Raw genomic sequence first — 17,986 nt, forward strand, 5'->3', positions numbered from 1 at the left:
TGCTGTCCCCACAGGGTCCTGAGCTCAGCCTGTCACTGCCTCTCCTGCCGCCCTTTGTCCACTCGGCAGTGTTCTCACTCCTCATCCCCCCACACCCACCACCTGTCTGCCAGCTTCTTGCACCATGAGTTGCTACTTCTGGGTGCTGGACTGTCCCCACAGCCATCTGTCTCCCCTGCTCCCCATGAAGGACAGCCAGTCCCCTCCCAGGTAGCACATCAGAGCGGGCAGGCTCCAGAGGTCTTCTGGTCCTCTTGTAGTGGCCAGAAAGTGGGGAAAGGGGCCCAGAGAGGGGCAGGGACTGACCACATGGTCACACAGCCTATTTATGGCTGATCTGGAGCTGGAGCCAGGTCTTCTGACTGTCACCCATCAGAGCCCCTGGATTGCCATTTCACCCAACACAGGTGTTGGGGTAGAACTGGGGGCCCCCTCTACCCCTACTGGCCTGACTGTCTCCTGAGACCTGTCGCCTAAGACCACTTATCTGACCACCGGCCATGGGGAAGGAAAACACCTGGCTAAGGCTCATGCCTCAGGTTCCCAGGCATGGAGTTGACTGTCTCCGCCCCTGCTGGTGTGGTGAGGGTGACTGGGGACTAGGCACTAGGCCTTTGGTGCAGGCGCCTGAGGACGTGGTTGCACTGTCCCTTCTGGGGATGTGCCCTTGAGCCCAGGCAGAGGAGAGCACAGCCAGGGCAGGACCTGGGAGCCCGGGTACAGAGCCCAGAGGGGGCATCAGTTCCTGCTGGTCCTGCTCTGTTTACAGACAAGCTGCTGTCCTCCCTGCAAAGGGGAGTGGGTGGGGCAGAGGGCAAGTGCCAGGGGGGCACGAGGCTGGGCATGTGGCTGGCATGAGATGGTGTCTGAGTGATGTCAGGCATCTGGAGGCATTGACCCCAGGACCCTGGACTGGACCCCAGACCTCTGACCGGGGAGCAGCCAGCGTCCAGGTACCCCAACCCCTGCCCTGGGTGCGGCGTCCCCCCATTAGTGAGTCTTGGCTCTGCTTATAGCATCTGACACCAGAGGGGCCGAAAATAGCCCCTGGAGAAGGGGGAGGAGGGGGCTATTTAAAGGGCCTGGGAGGGGAGAGAGAGTGAGGAGTGATCATGGCTACCTCAGAGCTGAGCTGCGAGGTGTCCGAGGAGAACTGTGAGCGCCGGGAGGCCTTCTGGGCAGAATGGAAGGATCTGACACTGTCCACACGGCCCGAGGAGGGGTGAGTGTGGGTCTGCTAGAGCCCTGCTTCTGCTCCCCCAGAGCACCCTCACTGAGCCATGAGGCCAGAGCATGAAGCCCTGGAGAAATTTCTGAGGGTGGGGGCAGGAAGAATGCCCCATGGGGAGAGCAAAGGGGAACCACCCCTCCTGCCCCCAGGTCCCAGCAGCCCCGGGGAGCCCCCCACCCAGCCTGTGCCCAGAGAGCAACAGCTCCCAGGAGCTCACTGCCCCTCCCCTCTCCCCAGCTGCTCCCTGCATGAGGAGGACACCCAGAGACATGAGACCTACCACCAGCAGGGGCAGTGCCAGGTGCTGGTGCAGCGCTCGCCCTGGCTGGTGATGCGGATGGGCATCCTCGGCCGTGGGCTGCAGGAGTACCAGCTGCCCTACCAGCGGGTACTGCCACTGCCCATCTTCACCCCTGCCAAGATGGGTGCCACCAAGGAGGAGCGCGAGGACACCCCCATCCAGCTTCAGGAGCTGCTGGCGCTGGAGACAGCCCTGGGTGGCCAGTGTGTGGACCGCCAGGAGGTGGCTGAGATCACAAAGCAGCTGCCCCCTGTGGTGCCTGTCAGCAAGCCCGGTGCCCTTCGTCGCTCCCTGTCCCGCTCCATGTCCCAGGAAGCACAGAGAGGCTGAGAGGGACTGGGACTTGGGCTCCGCTGTGCCCGCCCTGGGCTGGGCCCTTCCTGGCTAGGACTGTGGAGGGGAGCTGCTGGCCATGGCTGCTTTGTAGTTTGCCCAGAGTTGGGGGCTAGGGGAAGAGGGAGCCAGAGGCCAGGATGCCTGAGCCCCCTGAGTTCTCAAAGGGAGGGTGGCAGAGACAGTGGGCACTAAGGGTGGAGAGTTGGGGGCCAGCACAGCTGAGGACCCTCAGCCCCAGGAGAAGGGACAAAAGGTACTGGTGAGGGCAAGAGGTGCCTGGGAGGAGTGGCCCTGATCCAGGAAAATGTGAGGGGAATCTGGAACGCTCTAGGCAGAAGAAGCTGGGAGGGAGGGGGAGGTGAAAAGGGCAGAGGCAAGGATGGTGGGGCCCCCAGCACCCTCTGTTAGTGCCGCAATAAATGCTCAATCATGTGCCACAGTTGCATCTCTTTCCTTGTGGTTGGGGGGTGGGGCTGGCCCATGGGTGTCCCCTCAATGCCCACTTCTGGGACCAGGCTCCGCATCTGAGCTAAATATGGCTGAGCTAATGAGTACGCCCCATACTTGGGGTGGGGGGGGCCAGGACAGAGCTGTAAACAGGGTGCTGTCTCCAGTCTCCTTCCCGTACCCTGACCGTTGCCCAGTCCTGGCTTCTGTGTCCAGCCCCCTGGCACTGGCTGGTACCCAGCAAGCCAGCTGGCATCCGCATCCAGGGTTTGTTTCAATGATGTCTCATGGAGAATATGGAGGGGCTAGTGCCAGGACTGTCCTTGGCTTTGCCTCGGGGTGTGAATGGGGTCAGTGACCTCAAAGCTAACCTGCCTCTCAGTTCTGAATCCAGATAGAATCAATCCTCAGCTGTGTCTCGCTCGCTCCACACCCCCTGCCCTGGAAGCCAGGGAAGGTTGGAGGTGCTAGGGGGTCAGGTTCCCCTTTGTGACCCCTGCAGCTGTTGTGGTGACTCATGTCCCAATCTAGCTGCCTCTCCCAAGGAGACTTTCCCCTGGGGACAAGCGGGAGGGAAGGGCATGCAGGAGGCCCCCACATCAAGCGGGGCCAGGAACCCACGGTGGCAGGAGCTGGGCTGGTGACCTACCCAGGGCAGAAGGGCCCCGGACTCATCCAGAGGGGAAGGAAGGGGTCTTCAGGGAGACCACGGAGATGCCACAGGCAGAATTGGCTTCCCATCCGGGAGATAGGTGGGGAGACCCCGGCATTTTGACAGCCAGAACCTGGGGCGCTGAGCAGAACCTTCAGGCCTGACCTGGCCGCTCCTTTGGAGGGAAGCTGGAGTGTGGGCTGCGAGAGGAGTGGGGTCAGAGCCCCTACATCCGCAGGACCCAAATCGGCTGGGCCCCAAGGCCCGGACTGCGCTCCCTAGTGGCCCCGGCGGCCCTCGGCGAATGCGTCCTGCCCCTCCCCTGCCCAAGCCCTCTGCCCTCACCTGGGGCCGGCGCCGCCCCCGACGTGGCGGGAACAACCCGAACCCGAACCTTCTGTCCTCGGCAGCCCCCAGATAAGCAGCTGGGAACCCGCGGGGCCCGCAGGGGAGGCCCGGCTGTTCCGCCCGCTAAGTGCATTAGCACAGCTCACCTCCCCTATCGCGCCTGCCATCGGACGGGCAGTGCCGCGCCCTGCTCTGGGGCCCCCGGAGCGACCACAGCGGAGGCCGGAACGGACTGTCCTTTCTGGGGCGGGGGGGAGGGGTGGCGTTGGAGGGCCGGGTGGCATAGGAACGGACGAGAAAGACCTGGAGGAGAGGCGGGGAAGGGGAGTTGTGTGGCAGTGCTAAGGGAAGGGTGGGTGCTGGGACGCGTGTCCTGGAGGGAGGGGAGCCTGGCGGGGTCTGGGGCCTCGTCGGGGAGGGCGCTGCGAGGGGGAAACTGGGGAAAGGGCCTAATTCCCCAGTCTCCACCTCGAATCAGGAAAGAGCAGGGGCGGGCTGCTGGGCAAAAGAGGTGAATGGCTGCAGGGGGCTAGAGAAGAGAGACGGGAGGGGCCGGCCGGCGGGGGTGAGGGGGTCTAAAGATTGTAGGGGTCAGGAACTGAGGGTGGGGGGCGCGCAGAGGCGGGACTCGGACAGGGGTAGGCGAGGCGGAGGGCGAGGGCTGCGGGAGCAAGTACGGAGCGGGGGGTGTGGGGGACGATTGCCGCTGCAGCCGCCGCCCCACTCACCTCCGGTGCGTCTGCCGCTCGGACACTAAGGGAGATGGATGAATGGGTGGGGAGGATGCGGCGCACGTGGCCCCGGGCGGCTCGGCGGTCAGCTGCCACCCCCACAGAGGACGGGTCGGGGCGGGGGTCGGGCGGTAGAAAAAGGGGCCGCGAGGCGAGCAGGGCACTGGGCGGACCGCGGCGGCAGCATGAGCGGCGCAGACCGGAGCCCCGCTGCGGGCGCAGCCCCTGACTCGGCCCCGGGCCAGGCGGCGGTGGCCTCGGCCTACCAGCGCTTCGAGCCGCGCGCCTACCTCCGCAACAACTACGCGCCCCCTCGCGGGGACCTGTGCAACCCGGACGGCGTCGGGCCGTGGAAGCTGCGCTGCTTGGCGCAGACCTTCGCCACCGGTGAGCAGGGGAAACTGAGGCACGAGGGACAAGAGGTCGTCGGGGAGTGAAAGCAGGCGCGGGGAGACAGAAAGAAGGAAAGGGAGACAGACCAGGCGCCTGACAGATGGGGACCAAGAAACAGGGATAGCTGAGAGGTGCAAACAGAAGAGAAAAAGGAGCAACATCCCTTAGAAGAGGGGCAGAGGGGAAAGAGGTGGAGAGAGCTTAGAATTGAGAGCTAAGGTGGGGGATGCAGGACAGACTGAGGTGGAGATGCAGAGGAGGAAATGGAGGCAGATGTGGGACAGGGGCGAGAAACCGCCAGGATTTCCTCGCTGAGCCTGGCCGGTAGGTATAGTTTTCTTTCTTTCCTTCTTTTCTTTATTTTTATTTATTTACTTTTTTTTATTTTTTGTTTTGAGACGGAGTTTCACTCTTGTTGCCCAGGCTGGAGTGCAATGGCGCCATCTCGGCTCACTGCAACCTCCGCCTCCCCGGTTCAACCGAGTCTCTTGCCTCAGCTTCCCTAGTAGCTGGGATTACAGGCATGCGCCCCCATGCCTGGCTAATTTATTTGTATTTTTAGTAGAGACAGGAACTTCTCCATGTTGGTCAGGCTGGTCTCGAACTCCCAACCTTAGGTGATCCACCCGCCCCGGCCTCCCAAACTGCTGGGATTACGGGTGTGAGCCACTGCGCCCGGCCAGTAGCTATAGTTTTCCAGATGTGAAACCTGAGTCTCAGAGCGGTGAAGTTCCCTTCCGAAGGGCATGTTGGAGCTGGGTTCAGTCTAACTCTGAGGCCAATGCTTTTCCCAGATGGAGACACATTTGCAGAGGAGAAGGAAGAACTAGAGAGAGGCAGGGAGATGCAGGGGAGGGAGGGGTGAGGAGGCAGGGGTTGCCTGGGCCGGCCTGGCACCAGGACCCGCTTCCTCTGCCCTGGTCAGGTGAAGTGTCTGGACGCACCCTCATCGACATTGGTTCAGGCCCCACCGTGTACCAGCTGCTCAGCGCCTGCAGCCACTTTGAAGACATCACCATGACAGATTTCCTGGAGGTCAACCGCCAGGAGCTGGGGCGCTGGCTGCAGGAGGAGCCGGGGGCCTTCAACTGGACCATGTACAGCCAGCATGCCTGCCTCATTGAGGGCAAGGGGTAAGGACTAGGGGGTGAGGGTTGGGGAGGAGGCTTCCCATAGAGTGGCTGGTGGGGGCAACAGAGGCCTGAGTGTAGAACAGCCTTGAACCCTGCCTTGTGCCTCCTGCACAGGGAATCCTGGCAGGAGAAGGAGCGCCAGCTGCGAGCCAGGGTGAAACGGGTCCTGCCCATTGACGTGCACCAGCCCCAGCCCCTGGGTGCTGGGAGCCCAGCTCCCCTGCCTGCTGATGCCCTGGTCTCTGCCTTCTGCTTGGAGGCTGTGAGCCCAGATCTTGCCAGCTTCCAGCGGGCCCTGGAGCACATCACCACACTGCTGAGGCCTGGGGGGCACCTCCTCCTCATCGGGGCCCTGGAGGAGTCGTGGTACCTGGCTGGGGAGGCCAGGCTGACGGTGGTGCCAGTGTCTGAGAAGGAGGTGAGGGAGGCCCTGGTGCGTAGTGGCTACAAGGTCCGGGACCTCCGCACCTACATCATGCCTGCCCACCTTCAGACAGGCGTAGATGACGTCAAAGGCGTCTTCTTCGCCTGGGCTCAGAAGGCTGGGCTGTGAGGGCTGTACCTGGTGCCCTGTGGCCCCCACCCACCTGGATTCCCTGTTCTTTGAAGTGGCACCTAATAAAGAAATAACACCCTGCCGCTGTGGTCAGTGCTGTCTGTGGCTCTCCTGGGAGGCAGCAAGGGCCCAGAGATCTGAGTGTTGGGGTAGGGGAGACATTCACCCTAGGCTTTCTTTTTTTCCAGAAGCTTCCTTGAGGCTAGCATTCTGTACCACTCATTCTTCCCAAACTAAGGAGAGCCAAGGTCAGGGGGAGCTCACCGGGCACCTGCAGTGCACCAGGCACTTGTGATATGCCATTCTGTCCATCTCATTATTCATTCCTGCATTCAGCAGCAGGTCCTGCTAGTCTGTTTCCAGGTGAAGCTCAGAGAGGTGAAGTCACAAACAGTGCAGCCTGCTTCAGACCAGAACAGGGGAGAGTGGGGATCATGAGGAGAAGGAAGTAGAATCTGCAAGGTGGTGGGGAGGTGGGGGTGTTACGATTGAAGCACAATGGCCCAGGGAAGTGAAAGAACTGGCTCCAGCTCCCTCTCACAACTGGAGTTGAGTTCTGCCCAGCTCTGCCTCTGGGGTCTACCATTCCCCATGCCACATGCCCAAGCAGAGACCTCACCTCTGTTTACTGCCTCCAGCCAGCTCTGGGACCTGCCCCTGCCGCCACAACTGTCTTCTCCTGCCCTCCAGCCCACTCTATTCACACAAATGAGGTGAACAAGGGCAGGTGAGGCTGGGAATTGATTTATTAAGCACATCCCTTGCCACCCTCCCACCTTAAAACAGTTTCCAGTATCAAAAGAAGCTAGCACAGGCCACCTGAGTCCCTGAGGTTGGAGTCCTAGCATAGCTCCCCTCCCTCAAAGAGGGACAAGGGGTCAGGGGCAGAGCAAAAATCCAGTCTGCTTCAACCACGGACACTGCCTTTGGGATGGAAAGTTTCTGGAGCTCCCTCCATTCTATTCCTGTGGGGCAGGAACATGCCAGGCCTGCTGGTAAATGGCAGGGGTCACCTTTACCAGGGTGCAGGCATAGTGTGGCCCCTGCCTGCCCTGGGGCCACTCTGGAACACTAAGACCCTCTGGGGAGGGAAGAAACCAGACCCAGCCATAAGCTTTCTTCCCTTCTCCCTCAAATCGCCCCTTCCTCCTCCCCAAAGTCAGGCTATGGCAAAGGGGCTGGCAGCAAGCGAATGGGGGTTTTGGAGGGGAAGGCCAGCCATGCGAAGGCAAGGAGAAAAGGAGGATGGAGAGAGCCCCAGGCATCCCCATTTTCCTTCCTCTGCCTCCGAGGGGCTGCTTCTGGAGGGCACTGTTGTGTGGGGACCCTGTGAGGTTTGCAGGAGGCTGGCAAAGGGGCACCAGACAGGGAACATGCACACAGGCAGCCTGGCCATGGAGAGGTCCTGGCTGTCCGCCCAGGTGGGGCCTTGGGCAGAGCTGGCGCTCCACAAGTGATTATTGATGGTGACAGGATTCCCTCATCCTGCTCCAACCTCTCAACTGTGGACACATTCACCGGCAGTCACTCATCTCACATGCCCACCAGCATGCTCACACGCATGTTACCCTAACCCACGCTAACCCACCCACCCCCTGCACACACACTGAAACCACACCTCTTCCCCCACAACAGCCCTCTCCACACTGCGCACCTAGGCCTCAGCTCACACACACCCAGGCCCATGCTCACGGCCCTGTCACCTATGCACTCAGCCTGGTCCACACTCCCAACACACAGTGGCAGGCTCTCAACAAGACAGCAGCACGGGATCCTTGGCCTGGGCTTGCTGGAGCCCTGGCCCCAAAAGGGAGTGTGGTGAGGCCTCCTGGGAACCTGGCTAGGGCAATGATCAGGGTGAAACCCCTTCCCAGTCCCAGCAGCTTGGTCCCTCAAGATCCCATGGGGAGAATCGCCGTGAACCTTGGCTGGCCAAAGAACAAGCATCCAGCACCACCTAGTGGTGTCCTGGAGGAGGGTTGGGGGTGGTAACAGAAGGGGACCCCCTGTATCCTTAAGGCCTGTGGTCCCTAGTCTCCCAAGTAGACAGAAGGCTTCTGGACCCAGGCAGCGGGGGAGGTGGGGAGGAGGCTGGTGGGGAGGAAACTGGCAGCTGTCCTCCCGGTAAAGCTAAGAACACACTCAGTTCCACCCCAGCTCCAGGAGGCAGAGGGGCTGCCCATTCTCTAGTCCCAGATGCTGGGAGGCCTTCCCTAGAACAGGCTCCAAGGCTGGTGAGGGCCAGCAGGGGGTGGGCTGGCCACATGATTCTGGGCCCACGTCCTTCATGTCCAAGTTCAAGAAGTTGAAAGGAGAAAATGAATCATCTCAAGGGTTGAGGGGGAAAGGGAGGCCAGCAGGGTGGGGGCAGGATCCCCACTGGGGCAGACTCGCTCCCAAGGTCTTCAGTCCAGCTTGAACTTGTCCTCTGATTCCTTCAGCAGGTACAGGCTGTCATCTTCCAGAAAGCTGTGGGCCAAAGGAGTAGCCCATTGAGGCACACAGCTCTGAGAGCTCGCATGGAGACAAGGGTAGGGTGTGCGCAGGCAAGGTGGGAGGCGGGAGGGGGCGGATGGGCACACAGAGCCCCCAGTCTCCCCTAAGGAGTGGGCAAGGAAGGGTCCAAAGAAGTTGAGCACGAGGCAGGGGGCAGCACCCACCTGAAAAAGAGGACGTGGACAGGGATGGTGCTGATGTGCCAGATGGCATGGGCATCCAGGACCCAGAAGAGCGGCGGGAAGTCAAGCAGCTCGAGCAGGGACAGCCCCTGCAGCAGCAAGACCACCACCACGCACTTGCGCACGTGAGGCAGCCGCCGCTGGTTCCACAGGCACCAGGCCAGCCACCACACCACGTTGACCAGGCCTGGGTGCCAGTGGGGGCAGGAGAGACTCATTCCTTCGGTTCCTTCTCCCCAAGGCCACCCCCAACTCCATGCTCTCTGACCCCAGGATCATCCTCGGACTCTCCTCCCAGCCTCCTCTCTGTCCCACCTCAAATTCTTCTCCATTCCTCTATCCCAAGAGTCTCTCTAGAACCACCTTCTCCAGGAATGGCACCAACCTCCCACTCGCACCCCAAGCTAGCACTTCTGCAGATGGCCCAAGCCCCCCAGGGCCTCACCAATAGCCACGTTGGCCACCAGGTTGTAGCCATAGTCGAAGCGGATGAGGCTCAGGTAGGAGACGTGCACGGTCAGCATTAGCAGCAGGAGAGCCCGGAAGGCACTGACCACAGCTGGGTGCTGCAGCCCCACGGTCCTGCCCCACCGTCCAGGGTTGCTCAGAGGGCGGGTGGCCCAGCCCCAGAGCAGCATTCCCTGAAGCATCTCCTCCCCCCAACATCAGTGCATGGCCCCTGAAGTCACTACCCCTCTCCCCACCAAACAGGCCATAGCTGGGCAGCAAGTGCTACAGCTCCTTGTCAGGAGCCAGGGCCCCCAGTCCTACCCCAGAGTCCTCACCCAGGACAGCTGATGTGGTTGGGGGTGGGAGGGGCGTAGGTGTTGGGAGACTAGTGAAGAAGGCCCCCAGGGGAGGGCTGGGTGACCCTTTTCTGCCCCCAGGGTTCGATTTTGCCCCTGCAGCCACCCAGGCAGGCTCACCTGACACAGCACAGGTAGATTGAGTGTAGGATGACGGTGGAGGCACAGAAGTAGTCCATTTTCTGAGGACAGGGAAAGGTGGTGAGGGACCAGCGTGAGACTTCACGGAGAGGACCCGCGGGGATGGGGGCATGGAGGGGTGGCAGGGAGGGACTGGGGTCCTGGGCCTGCCTATCACTGTTTCACTCCGACTGAGCCTTGTGTTCACATCACTGTACAATTTTTTAAAAATGTGCCCAGGAACAAGGCTTTAGGGACACTGGTGGAGGGTTCCTGCTGAGGCTCCAGGACATGACCACACTGCACAGAATCAGAGCACAGTGTGGAGTCTGACAGCCATGGGGTCACGTCCTGTGGCGACCCTTCACTAGCTGGGTGCCCCTAAGCATGTGGTCCACCTCTTGAAGGCTCAGCTGCCTCATCAGGCAAGAAGAGTGAATACTCATCCCCACCTGACGAGGCTCAGTGAGGATCAAGGGCACCAACAGGTTTAGGATGCCCACCCCGTACTCCTCCCAGTGCTCCTCAGAGGGAGTTGGCATGACCCTCTAGAGCCCCTCTGCCCACTTCTGGGCTCCTCTCGGACCACCCTGTGCAGGAGGGCGAGCTGGAGGAGTGCTCACCTCTGTGAGGTCAGTGTCCCTGGTGTGGAAGACTGTGGACCAGAACCATGCGTTGAGGGACACCTAAGGAGGGAGGGGCTGGTGAGCATGCTGCCCCCAACCCTGACCTCAAGGCAGGGACCCCCATTTGCTCACATCCATTTCACCTTTGGGAAGGGGCTCTGCGAGACAAGAAATGTGCTCTTCCTGCCCCTGGAGCCCTCTGAACAAACCTATGTCCCTCTACCCCCACCCAGCCAGGGTCCCTGGGGTGGACTTCCTGCCACCCCAAACCCCCAAGGCCACAGGGGGCTGCAGCCTCCACAGGTTCCGGCCTGGCCTGGGAACCAGTTCTGGCAGAGCCAAGCTCCCTAGTTACTCAATTGCTAAGACAACAGCCCCCAGGGGCCTTGCCTCCTCCTCCAACCAGCAGGTGTTGACAGCCCCACCCGGGCCCAGGGGAGCCAGTGACCTCAGCCTCTGGGGGCGGGAATGAGGTGGGTGGGGTGGAGGGGCTCGAGCCAGCTTGGGGTGTGTTCTGAGCAGCAGGGGAGGGAGATCAAGCAGATCCCACTGGGGCACAGGCTCCCAGGAGGAGGGTGAACCAAGCCCAGCTTCCTCCTGGCTGGGCCTGCCCAACCCGCCAGACCAGTGGCTGCTCCCGAGCCTGGGAGGAGCAGAGGGCAGGACTGGAGGGGCTGTGGTGGGCCAGGGCCCAGGGGAATGTTTGAGGCCTTCTTCCTGGAAATTAGCTGCGTGGAGAGAGCACAAAGGTTATCGAGCGAATGAGCCTAAGAGCTTGTGGGCATTGGTGCTGGCACTTTCTTCAGGGACTGCTGTGTCTACAGCAAAGGCCCAAACTGCTGAAAGCAGGGTGGGCTGAGGGGAAGGGCTGGGAAACCGTGACAACCAAAGGAACAGCAGGCCAGGCCAGGAATGGCCTGGGGGTGGGGAGGGATGCGCTAGGGTGGGACAGGCCTGGTGGAGATGAGGAAAGGCCAGGAACTGCTCAGTTGGCTCCAATGTACCAGGAAAACTGGCCAGGCAGGGGACAGAGGGAGAGGGCAAGAAGCCACGCTCTGTTGGGCACTGTAGCAGGCAGGTCAGACAGTAAGATGCATTCCAAATGCAGGTCTGGGGAGCTCAGGAGAGAATGGGAGGAGAAGGGGTGCAGGCAGGGCAGAACTGCTGCACAGCCAGTCAGGTTCTCGGGGTGCCAAGCTCTGGAAGGCGCAAAGCCGCCTAGTGCACCTGTCTGGCCTGGGCTCTGGGCTGAGCCTTGCTGCTTCTGCTCCTCTTGACCTGGGCAAAGGGCCCTGCCCTTCTCAGCCCAAGCTTCCCCCTGGACAAATCATGGCTCAAGTGAAACTTCAGCTCCTTTCCAGCCTGGCGTTAGGTGGTGTGGTCTAGGGCAGGCTGCTTCCTCCTTTGAGGATGGCCACTCTGTCCCTTCCACCAGACTCAAGGCTCTGCCCTGCTGCAGCCCCCTCCCCAGAGACAGGCATGGAGGCTGCAAAATGGGACTGAACCTGGTGGCTTCTCAGACACTGCTCCCACAGTCTGAAAAGCTTAGGGTCAGCATGGGGAGAGGAGCAGGCTTGGGCTGGAGATGGGGCCCAGGCAATCACATGGACCAGTTCTCCCTGGCAGGCCAAGAACAGGGACATCCTTAGGGAGGAGAGTGGCCCTGGAGCCAATGTGGGAGGGAGAAGGGGAGGGCGGCAGGGACTGGCAGCCAGCCAGGCCTCCTTGTCACCCACAGCAGGAAGGGGGCGGTGACAAGAGGACTGCAGGACTGAGCTAAGTGGCTCAGAACACCGAAAGCAGGGGGTGTGTGTGCGGGCAAACATGTGCGTAGGGTCACAGGATGGGTGGGGCTGCTGGGTCCCCTCTCCAACCGCCTCCCTGGGTGCCTTCCACTCACAGAGACCCAGCTGAAGCCTGGCCTCTGCACCCCTGAAAAGCCCCTCCCCCCTGGGGAGCATCCCACTCTGGGGGCGCTCCTCTTCTCACCCTTTCCTCAGATTTGGGAGGTAGTAGTATCATTAAGAATGCAAGCCCTACAGCCAGACTGCCAGGGTTCAGTTCCTGGCTCTGCATTTCCTGTGTGTCCTTGGGCAAGTTATTTACCCTTGCTGTGCCTCAGTTTTCTCATCTGCAAAATGGGAATAATCATAGTTGATAAGGGTTTAATGAGCAATACGAATACAGCGTACAGCACAGAGCCCAGGACAGGCTGAAACATGAGTGTTCTCTCCACTTGCCTGACCAGCACGGAACCCCGTCAGCTTCCCATAGAACTGAGGCCCAAGAGGATGTCTGCCTCCCATTCTCCCTGCAGGCCAAGGATGTTTAGGCAGAGAAGGGGTGGTCTCCTAGCTGCCTAGGCCCACCTCCACAGCTCCAGGCTGGGGGAAGAGTGTCCAGTCTCCACAGTGAGACAGAGTCTGCATTCAAGTCCTGCCTCAGCAGCTGTGTGACCTTGGACACATAACCCAGTATGTGTGAGCCTCCACTGCCTCACCTACAAAACAGGTTCATAATGATGCCCACTGCACAGGAGGCCGTGAGGACGAGGTCTGCGGAATGCCTGGCACCAAGGAACTCCTCTGAATGGCTGCTGGTTTTGCTGCCTGGTCCATAGTAGGTGCCCATCAATGTCAGTTTCCTTCATCAGGTCCAGTAGACTGACTCTCCACGCCCCATCACCTGCCCCTCAACTTCCCTTTCCTCAAGGGTCACAAAGTTCGAGGTCAAACTATGGGGCCCCAGGGTCTCTCCATTCCGGAACGGAGACACCTCAGCTATAGGAAGAGCCCCTCCTCCTTCCTCTGGAGCCGTGATCTCATCAATGTGAACCGAACGGATCCATTTCTCCTCACTCAGAGTTTGTCATCAAGAGCAAGCAAAGGGGATAGATGGGCTCTGGAAGGAAGGAGAGCTCCAAGATGCCAAGGCACGGCTACTCTCGGACTTCTCGCCACACTCGAGTGAAGGGGGACAGGCAGGGGAACTGGCCAGGAGGGCGGCAGGCACCCAGAGCTTTGCGTAAACACTGAGGAGACGGGGTGGCCAGGGGCAGGGTGCCAGTGGGGGTGGAATCAGAGGCTGGGTGGAGGGAGAGCAAGAGGCTGTTTCAGTCTGTTGGAAATAAGAAAATCGAGACAAAAATATCACAGCCGTGAAACTGGTTGGATGCCAAGTGAGCCAGATCTGTCAGGAATTCGACCCGGCGCTAAGCCCCAGTGCTCGGGGCTGTCATTGACACCATGGCGGTGGGGACAAGTGGGGCTTAAAATAGCTCAGTGTCTCAGAAGTGGGGGAGGCAGAATGTTAAATATGACGCCTGCTGCCATCCTGGGCTCCTCTGGAGGCCACAGTGTCTCACCCCCTGCCTCAGGCAGGGCAGGCCAGCCCCAGCTCACTCCTGAGAGAAGGGAGACAGAGGTGGATGAAGATGGGAGAAGGAGGGTTTTTTCCACCATCCCAGAGGATCCCTTGATTTCCTGCCATTGCCTGTTCCACTAGCTCTTGTCTGACCATGGGAAGTCCTTCCTAAAGTCTAACCATCATTCTACTACAGCCGCAACCTACCTCTTCTTGTAGTTTGCTTAACAGAGGAGGAGAAGAATCGGTCCCCACCTACACAAACCACTCTACAGAGACGGTTTGGGCTTCCCACCACTTCACCCTCCTCTCCACACCTGAGGACCTTTCCTGACTGGATGAAGGCCTGGGGAATTGGTTTGGCCTCCTGGCTTCGGCACACAGCAGGGGCCCCTACTCCGTGAAGTCAAAGACACATGGTATGCGGAGCTTTGGTAGGCTTCCCACCCGCCGCCTGGCTGCCCCCCAGCCCAAGCCCAGGCCTAAATGGCAAGGCAAGGGCTGCCTTCTTGTGCCAACGTAATCATGAGCCCTGCTGGAGGGCGGGGTCTCCTCATTTCCCAGAGGCAAAGCTGAGGTACCCTTCCCCCAAGACTTAGCCCGGAGCGGGTGAGGGACCTTGCCTTCCTATCCTCACCCCAACAGAAATCAGGAGCCTCAGTGCCCCAGAAGGCCCAGGTCAAAGTCCACTGCCGCACCCTCCATACAGCTCAGGATCCCTCCCTCCTGCAGAAACTCACAGGACAACTGGGAAGCTCAAGAGCAACTGGGAAAGCCAAACTAGGCCATCCACAGGAGTGTGGGTTTTTTTTTTTTTTTTTTTTTTGAGATGGGGTCTGGCTCTGTCCGCCAGGCTGGAGTGCAGTGGCGCAATCTCGGCTCACTGCAAGCTCCGCCTCCCAGGTTCACGCCATTCTTCTGCCTCAGCCTCCCAAGTAGCTGGGACTACAGGCGCCCGCCACCACGCCCGGCTAATTTTTTGTATTTTTAGTAGAGACAAAGTTTCACCGTGTTAGCCAGGATGGTTTCGATCTCCTGACCTCGTGATCCACCCGCCTCGGCCTCCCAAAGTGCTAGGATTACAGGCATGAGCCACCGCGCCCGGCCAGGAGTGTGGGTTCTGAGGCTTTGTTTCTCGAAGGCCTAGTGACAGCATGAGGGGTCCCATGTCCCAGAACCCCACATCCCATAAGACACACGGGGCCCAACTATCTGCCTTCTACCACCCCAACATCTAACATCTTCCGCTTTTTCTGTTTTTGTTTTTTTGAGATGGAGTCTCGCCCAGTCACCCAGGCTGGAGTGCAGTGGCGCCACCTTGGCTCACTGCAACCTCTGCCTCCCAGGTTCAAGCAATTCTTGTCTCAGCCTCCCGAGTAGCTGGGATTACAGGCACCCATCACCACGCCTGACTAATTTTTGTATTTTTAGTAGAGACAGGGTTTCACCATGTTGGCCAGGCTGGTCTTAACTCCTGACCTCAGATGATCCACCTGGCTCGGTCTCCCAACGTGCTGGGATTACAGACGTGAGCCACCATGCCCGGCCATCTGCTGCTTTTTCTCTAGGGTCCTTAGTCACACTGGACTGCAGGCTACCCTGGGGAAGTGTGATCCCCCTCTCTAAGAAGGAAGCTGAGTTGCAGATACCATTGAGGTGAAAGATCTGAGAATCAGGGATGACAAGACCAGAGATGTGAAGTGACCCCTGGCCTCTGGCACATGTTATGAAGACAAGGGGTGGGACCCTCCGAGGTCCCCTCAGGCCTGTGGCCTATCTAAGGAGGCTCTAAGCTTCTTCAGAGTTCAGGCAGGGCTGTCCCATGCTCTCTAGTAGAGGTGGGGACAAGGTGGTGGTACACGCTGTGGGCCCAGACAAGCAGTGTCCGTGGAAGAACCCCAAAGGAAAGCAGACAGGTGTAACGTCCTCAGCTTCCCTGCCCTTCCTGCTTTCTTAGCCAGCACTAAATTTGCTTCGCTCCAAGAGGCCTACACAGGAAGTGGTGGCTTTATCTCACCCAGCCTGTGACAGTGTGTGCCGATGCCAGGCCCTGCCTCCATCAGAGCCCCCAGCCCTCAGCCTGGCACTCAGGGGCCTCTCTGCTCCATCTACTCTTCTTCTACTCCCATTCACACAGCTACAATGGCGCCAATATTTTCTGGAATGCTCGAATTCAATCCCCTGTCCCCACACATGTATGTGTCTAAGTCTCAGATGAAACCTCTCCTCCTCCCCGGGCTTCCCTGGCCTGGCAGACTTCCCCAGTTAGAAGATGCGGTCTCCCCACCTCACGACTCCCAGGGCTCTCTACCGGAATACCCCTTGACTCTGCCTGCCGTCTGCTGCCCAGGCTGCCCAGACCTGCACCTCCCACTATGCTTAGCTCCCTGGGGCAGGGGGTTCAGCCCCCACAAGTGCTAAACCCTGTCTCCACCCCCAGCAAATGCTCAATGAACACTCATCACAGGACATGGAGTGGCCCAGAAGAAGAGCTAAGTTCTCAGGCCCTGGAGCCAGACAGCCCTGGACGCCAACCCTGTCTTTATTCCTTGCTAACTTGTTAGCTGTTCATTTTGGGCAAGTTTTTTTTCCCCTCTGAGTCTAACTCAGAGCTCATAAGGGTACTATGAGGATGAAATAAGGAAATGTATGTAAAGTGCTTCAGACAAGCCTGTCACATGGCTCGTGTTCCTTAATTTATCATAACTGCATTAATAGTTGTTGAACAGGAAGTATTAAGAAGGGTCGATATTTCCCAGAGGTTTAACAGCCTCCTTCCCTGACCTCCTTCCCACGCCCACCTCCCAAGTCTAAGGCTCGGCCTGGACTTCGCAGCACACCCCATCTATCAGCTTTCCTAAGGTCCTAGAGACCTCTGTATCTCCAGATTCCGGGGTCTCCTTCAGTTCTCATGTGTAAAATTCAGGACAGCAGAAGCCTCTCCTTCCTGTGCTCATCCCGGGAGGCACAATCCAAGCACACTATCTCCCAGTTCTCCACCTGCCCCTCCGGCTACTCCTTCTGTCTCGGTGTCTGGCTCATCTTCCTCTAGCCAGCCATTACGTTTTGGGGTTCCCCAGGGCTTTGCCCTAGATCCTGTCTCTTTCCACTAGGCTCTCCTGGGGTGATCTCATCCACACCCACAGCTTCTATCACTGTCTTTTTTTTTTTTTTAAAGACAGGTCCCCTTTGTCACCTGGGCTAGAGCAACAGGAGTACAGTGACAGGATCACAGCTCACTGCAGCCTCAACCTCCTGGGCTCAAGCGATCCTCCCACCTCAGCCTCCTACTAGCTGTGACTATGGGCATGTGCCACCAGGCCTGGCTTATTTTTTTTGTATTTTTGGTAGAGACAGGGTTTCGCCATGTTGCCCAGGCTGGTCTGGAACTTGTGAGCTCAAGCAATCCGCCCACTTCAGCCTTCCAAAGTGCTGGAACCGCAGGTGTGAGCCACCGCGCCCGGCCTCCATCACTGTCTTATAAGCAGAAACACAAGGGGTCATCCCTTACTGCTCTTTCCTCATCTAATCCACTCTTGAAGTTTATCAGCATAGCCAAGATGTTGAAAGTGTGGACTCTGGAGCCAGATGCCTGAATTCAAACCCTGGCTCAGTGACCTGTGGCTGGACTTAACCTTTTCAGTCCTTGGTTTCCTCATCCATAAACTGGGGATGAGAATAATAATACCTATAAGCTGTGTTAAACAAAAATTATGGGAGGCCATTGTTCTGGATTGAGCCCCCACACTAGACCCAAGAGACCAGACCAAAATGAAGTCACTCATGCTAAATGCCACATAATCAAACTGAAACTTTTTTGTGTGTGTGTGAGATGGAGTTTCACTGTTGTTGCCCAGTCTGGAGTGCAATGGCGTGATCTCGGCTTACCGCAACCTCCGCCTTCCGAGTTCAAGTGATTTTCCTGCCTCAGCCTCCCAAGTATCTGGTACTACAGGCATGCAACACCATGCCCAGCTAATTTTGTATTTTTAGTAGAGACGGGGTTTCTTCATCTTGGTCAGGCTGGTCTCGAACTCCCGGCCTCAGGTGATCCACCCGCCTCGGCCTCGCAAAGTGCTGGGATTACACACGTGAGCCACCGCACTTGACCTTCAAACTGAAACTTTAAGGGAACTGATAGGTCCCAAAACAGACCACTTTTTCCTGAAAACAGGAGAGTCCAGTCTACTCAAGTAAGGAAGTCTCCTCTGCTTTAACCCTTATTAAAAAAACCTGATGTTGGCCAGGCGTGGTGGCTCACGCCT

General features: G+C 58.9%; 3 protein-coding genes and 1 pseudogene across 7 annotated transcripts in view; 2 read left to right on the forward strand and 2 right to left on the reverse strand.

Moving 5' to 3' along the window:
* The first annotated feature begins 98 nt into the window (after positions 1 to 98).
* On the forward strand, positions 99 to 2,305 carry TCAP (titin-cap). Its single transcript, XM_032163486.2, has 2 exons — positions 99 to 1,222; positions 1,469 to 2,305. The coding sequence occupies exons 1-2, from the start codon at positions 1,113 to 1,115 to the stop codon at positions 1,860 to 1,862; spliced, it is 504 nt and encodes a 167-aa protein (XP_032019377.1). The 5' UTR covers positions 99 to 1,112; the 3' UTR covers positions 1,863 to 2,305.
* Positions 2,306 to 4,131: 1,826 nt separating this feature from the next.
* Positions 4,132 to 6,268, forward strand: PNMT (phenylethanolamine N-methyltransferase). 2 transcript variants are annotated; one of them, XM_032162611.2, is made up of 3 exons: positions 4,132 to 4,433; positions 5,365 to 5,572; positions 5,687 to 6,268. In XM_032162611.2, exons 1-3 carry the CDS (start codon positions 4,232 to 4,234, stop codon positions 6,123 to 6,125), a joined length of 849 nt encoding a protein of 282 aa, XP_032018502.2. In that variant the 5' UTR covers positions 4,132 to 4,231; the 3' UTR covers positions 6,126 to 6,268. The 2 variants fall into 2 exon arrangements, with proteins under 2 accessions (XP_032018502.2, XP_058301793.1); XM_058445810.1 differs by having other exon boundaries at positions 5,404 to 5,572.
* Positions 6,269 to 6,856: 588 nt separating this feature from the next.
* Positions 6,857 to 8,417, reverse strand: LOC131384392 (uncharacterized; annotated as a pseudogene).
* The window catches only part of PGAP3 (post-GPI attachment to proteins phospholipase 3), a 16,587-nt gene continuing 5,457 nt past the window's right edge, over positions 6,857 to 17,986 (reverse strand). Inside the window, exons 4-8 of one of the 4 annotated variants that reach the window (XM_032163490.2) lie at positions 10,356 to 10,418; positions 9,733 to 9,794; positions 9,252 to 9,388; positions 8,789 to 8,993; positions 8,386 to 8,597 (exon numbers count right to left, since the gene is read on the reverse strand). In XM_032163490.2, the coding sequence (XP_032019381.1) occupies positions 8,534 to 8,597; positions 8,789 to 8,993; positions 9,252 to 9,388; positions 9,733 to 9,794; positions 10,356 to 10,418 (531 nt within the window). In that variant the 3' untranslated portion in view covers positions 8,386 to 8,533. Of the gene's footprint in view, positions 8,598 to 8,788; positions 8,994 to 9,251; positions 9,389 to 9,732; positions 9,795 to 10,355; positions 10,419 to 12,442; positions 13,476 to 17,986 lie in introns of those variants that run through there. The other 3 variants (XM_058445315.1, XM_058445316.1, XM_058445314.1) reach the window with 3 other exon arrangements.

This window comes from Hylobates moloch, unplaced genomic scaffold, assembly GCF_009828535.3.
Source record: "Hylobates moloch isolate HMO894 unplaced genomic scaffold, HMol_V3 SCAFFOLD_10, whole genome shotgun sequence".
NCBI classification, from domain to species: Eukaryota; Metazoa; Chordata; class Mammalia; order Primates; family Hylobatidae; genus Hylobates; species Hylobates moloch.

What these genes read in the sequence shown, in the direction of transcription:
- TCAP (XM_032163486.2), top strand. Translation starts at nt 1,113, where the DNA reads ATGGCTACCTCAGAGCTGAGCTGCGAGGTGTCCGAGGAGAACTGTGAG. An exon ending in TCCACACGGCCCGAGGAGGG is followed by an intron (nt 1,223 to 1,468) that starts GTGAGTGTGGGT and finishes CCCTCTCCCCAG; the next exon opens with CTGCTCCCTGCATGAGGAGG.
- PNMT (XM_032162611.2), top strand. Translation starts at nt 4,232, where the DNA reads ATGAGCGGCGCAGACCGGAGCCCCGCTGCGGGCGCAGCCCCTGACTCG. An exon ending in GGCGCAGACCTTCGCCACCG is followed by an intron (nt 4,434 to 5,364) that starts GTGAGCAGGGGA and finishes TGCCCTGGTCAG; the next exon opens with GTGAAGTGTCTGGACGCACC. An exon ending in TGCCTCATTGAGGGCAAGGG is followed by an intron (nt 5,573 to 5,686) that starts GTAAGGACTAGG and finishes CCTCCTGCACAG; the next exon opens with GGAATCCTGGCAGGAGAAGG.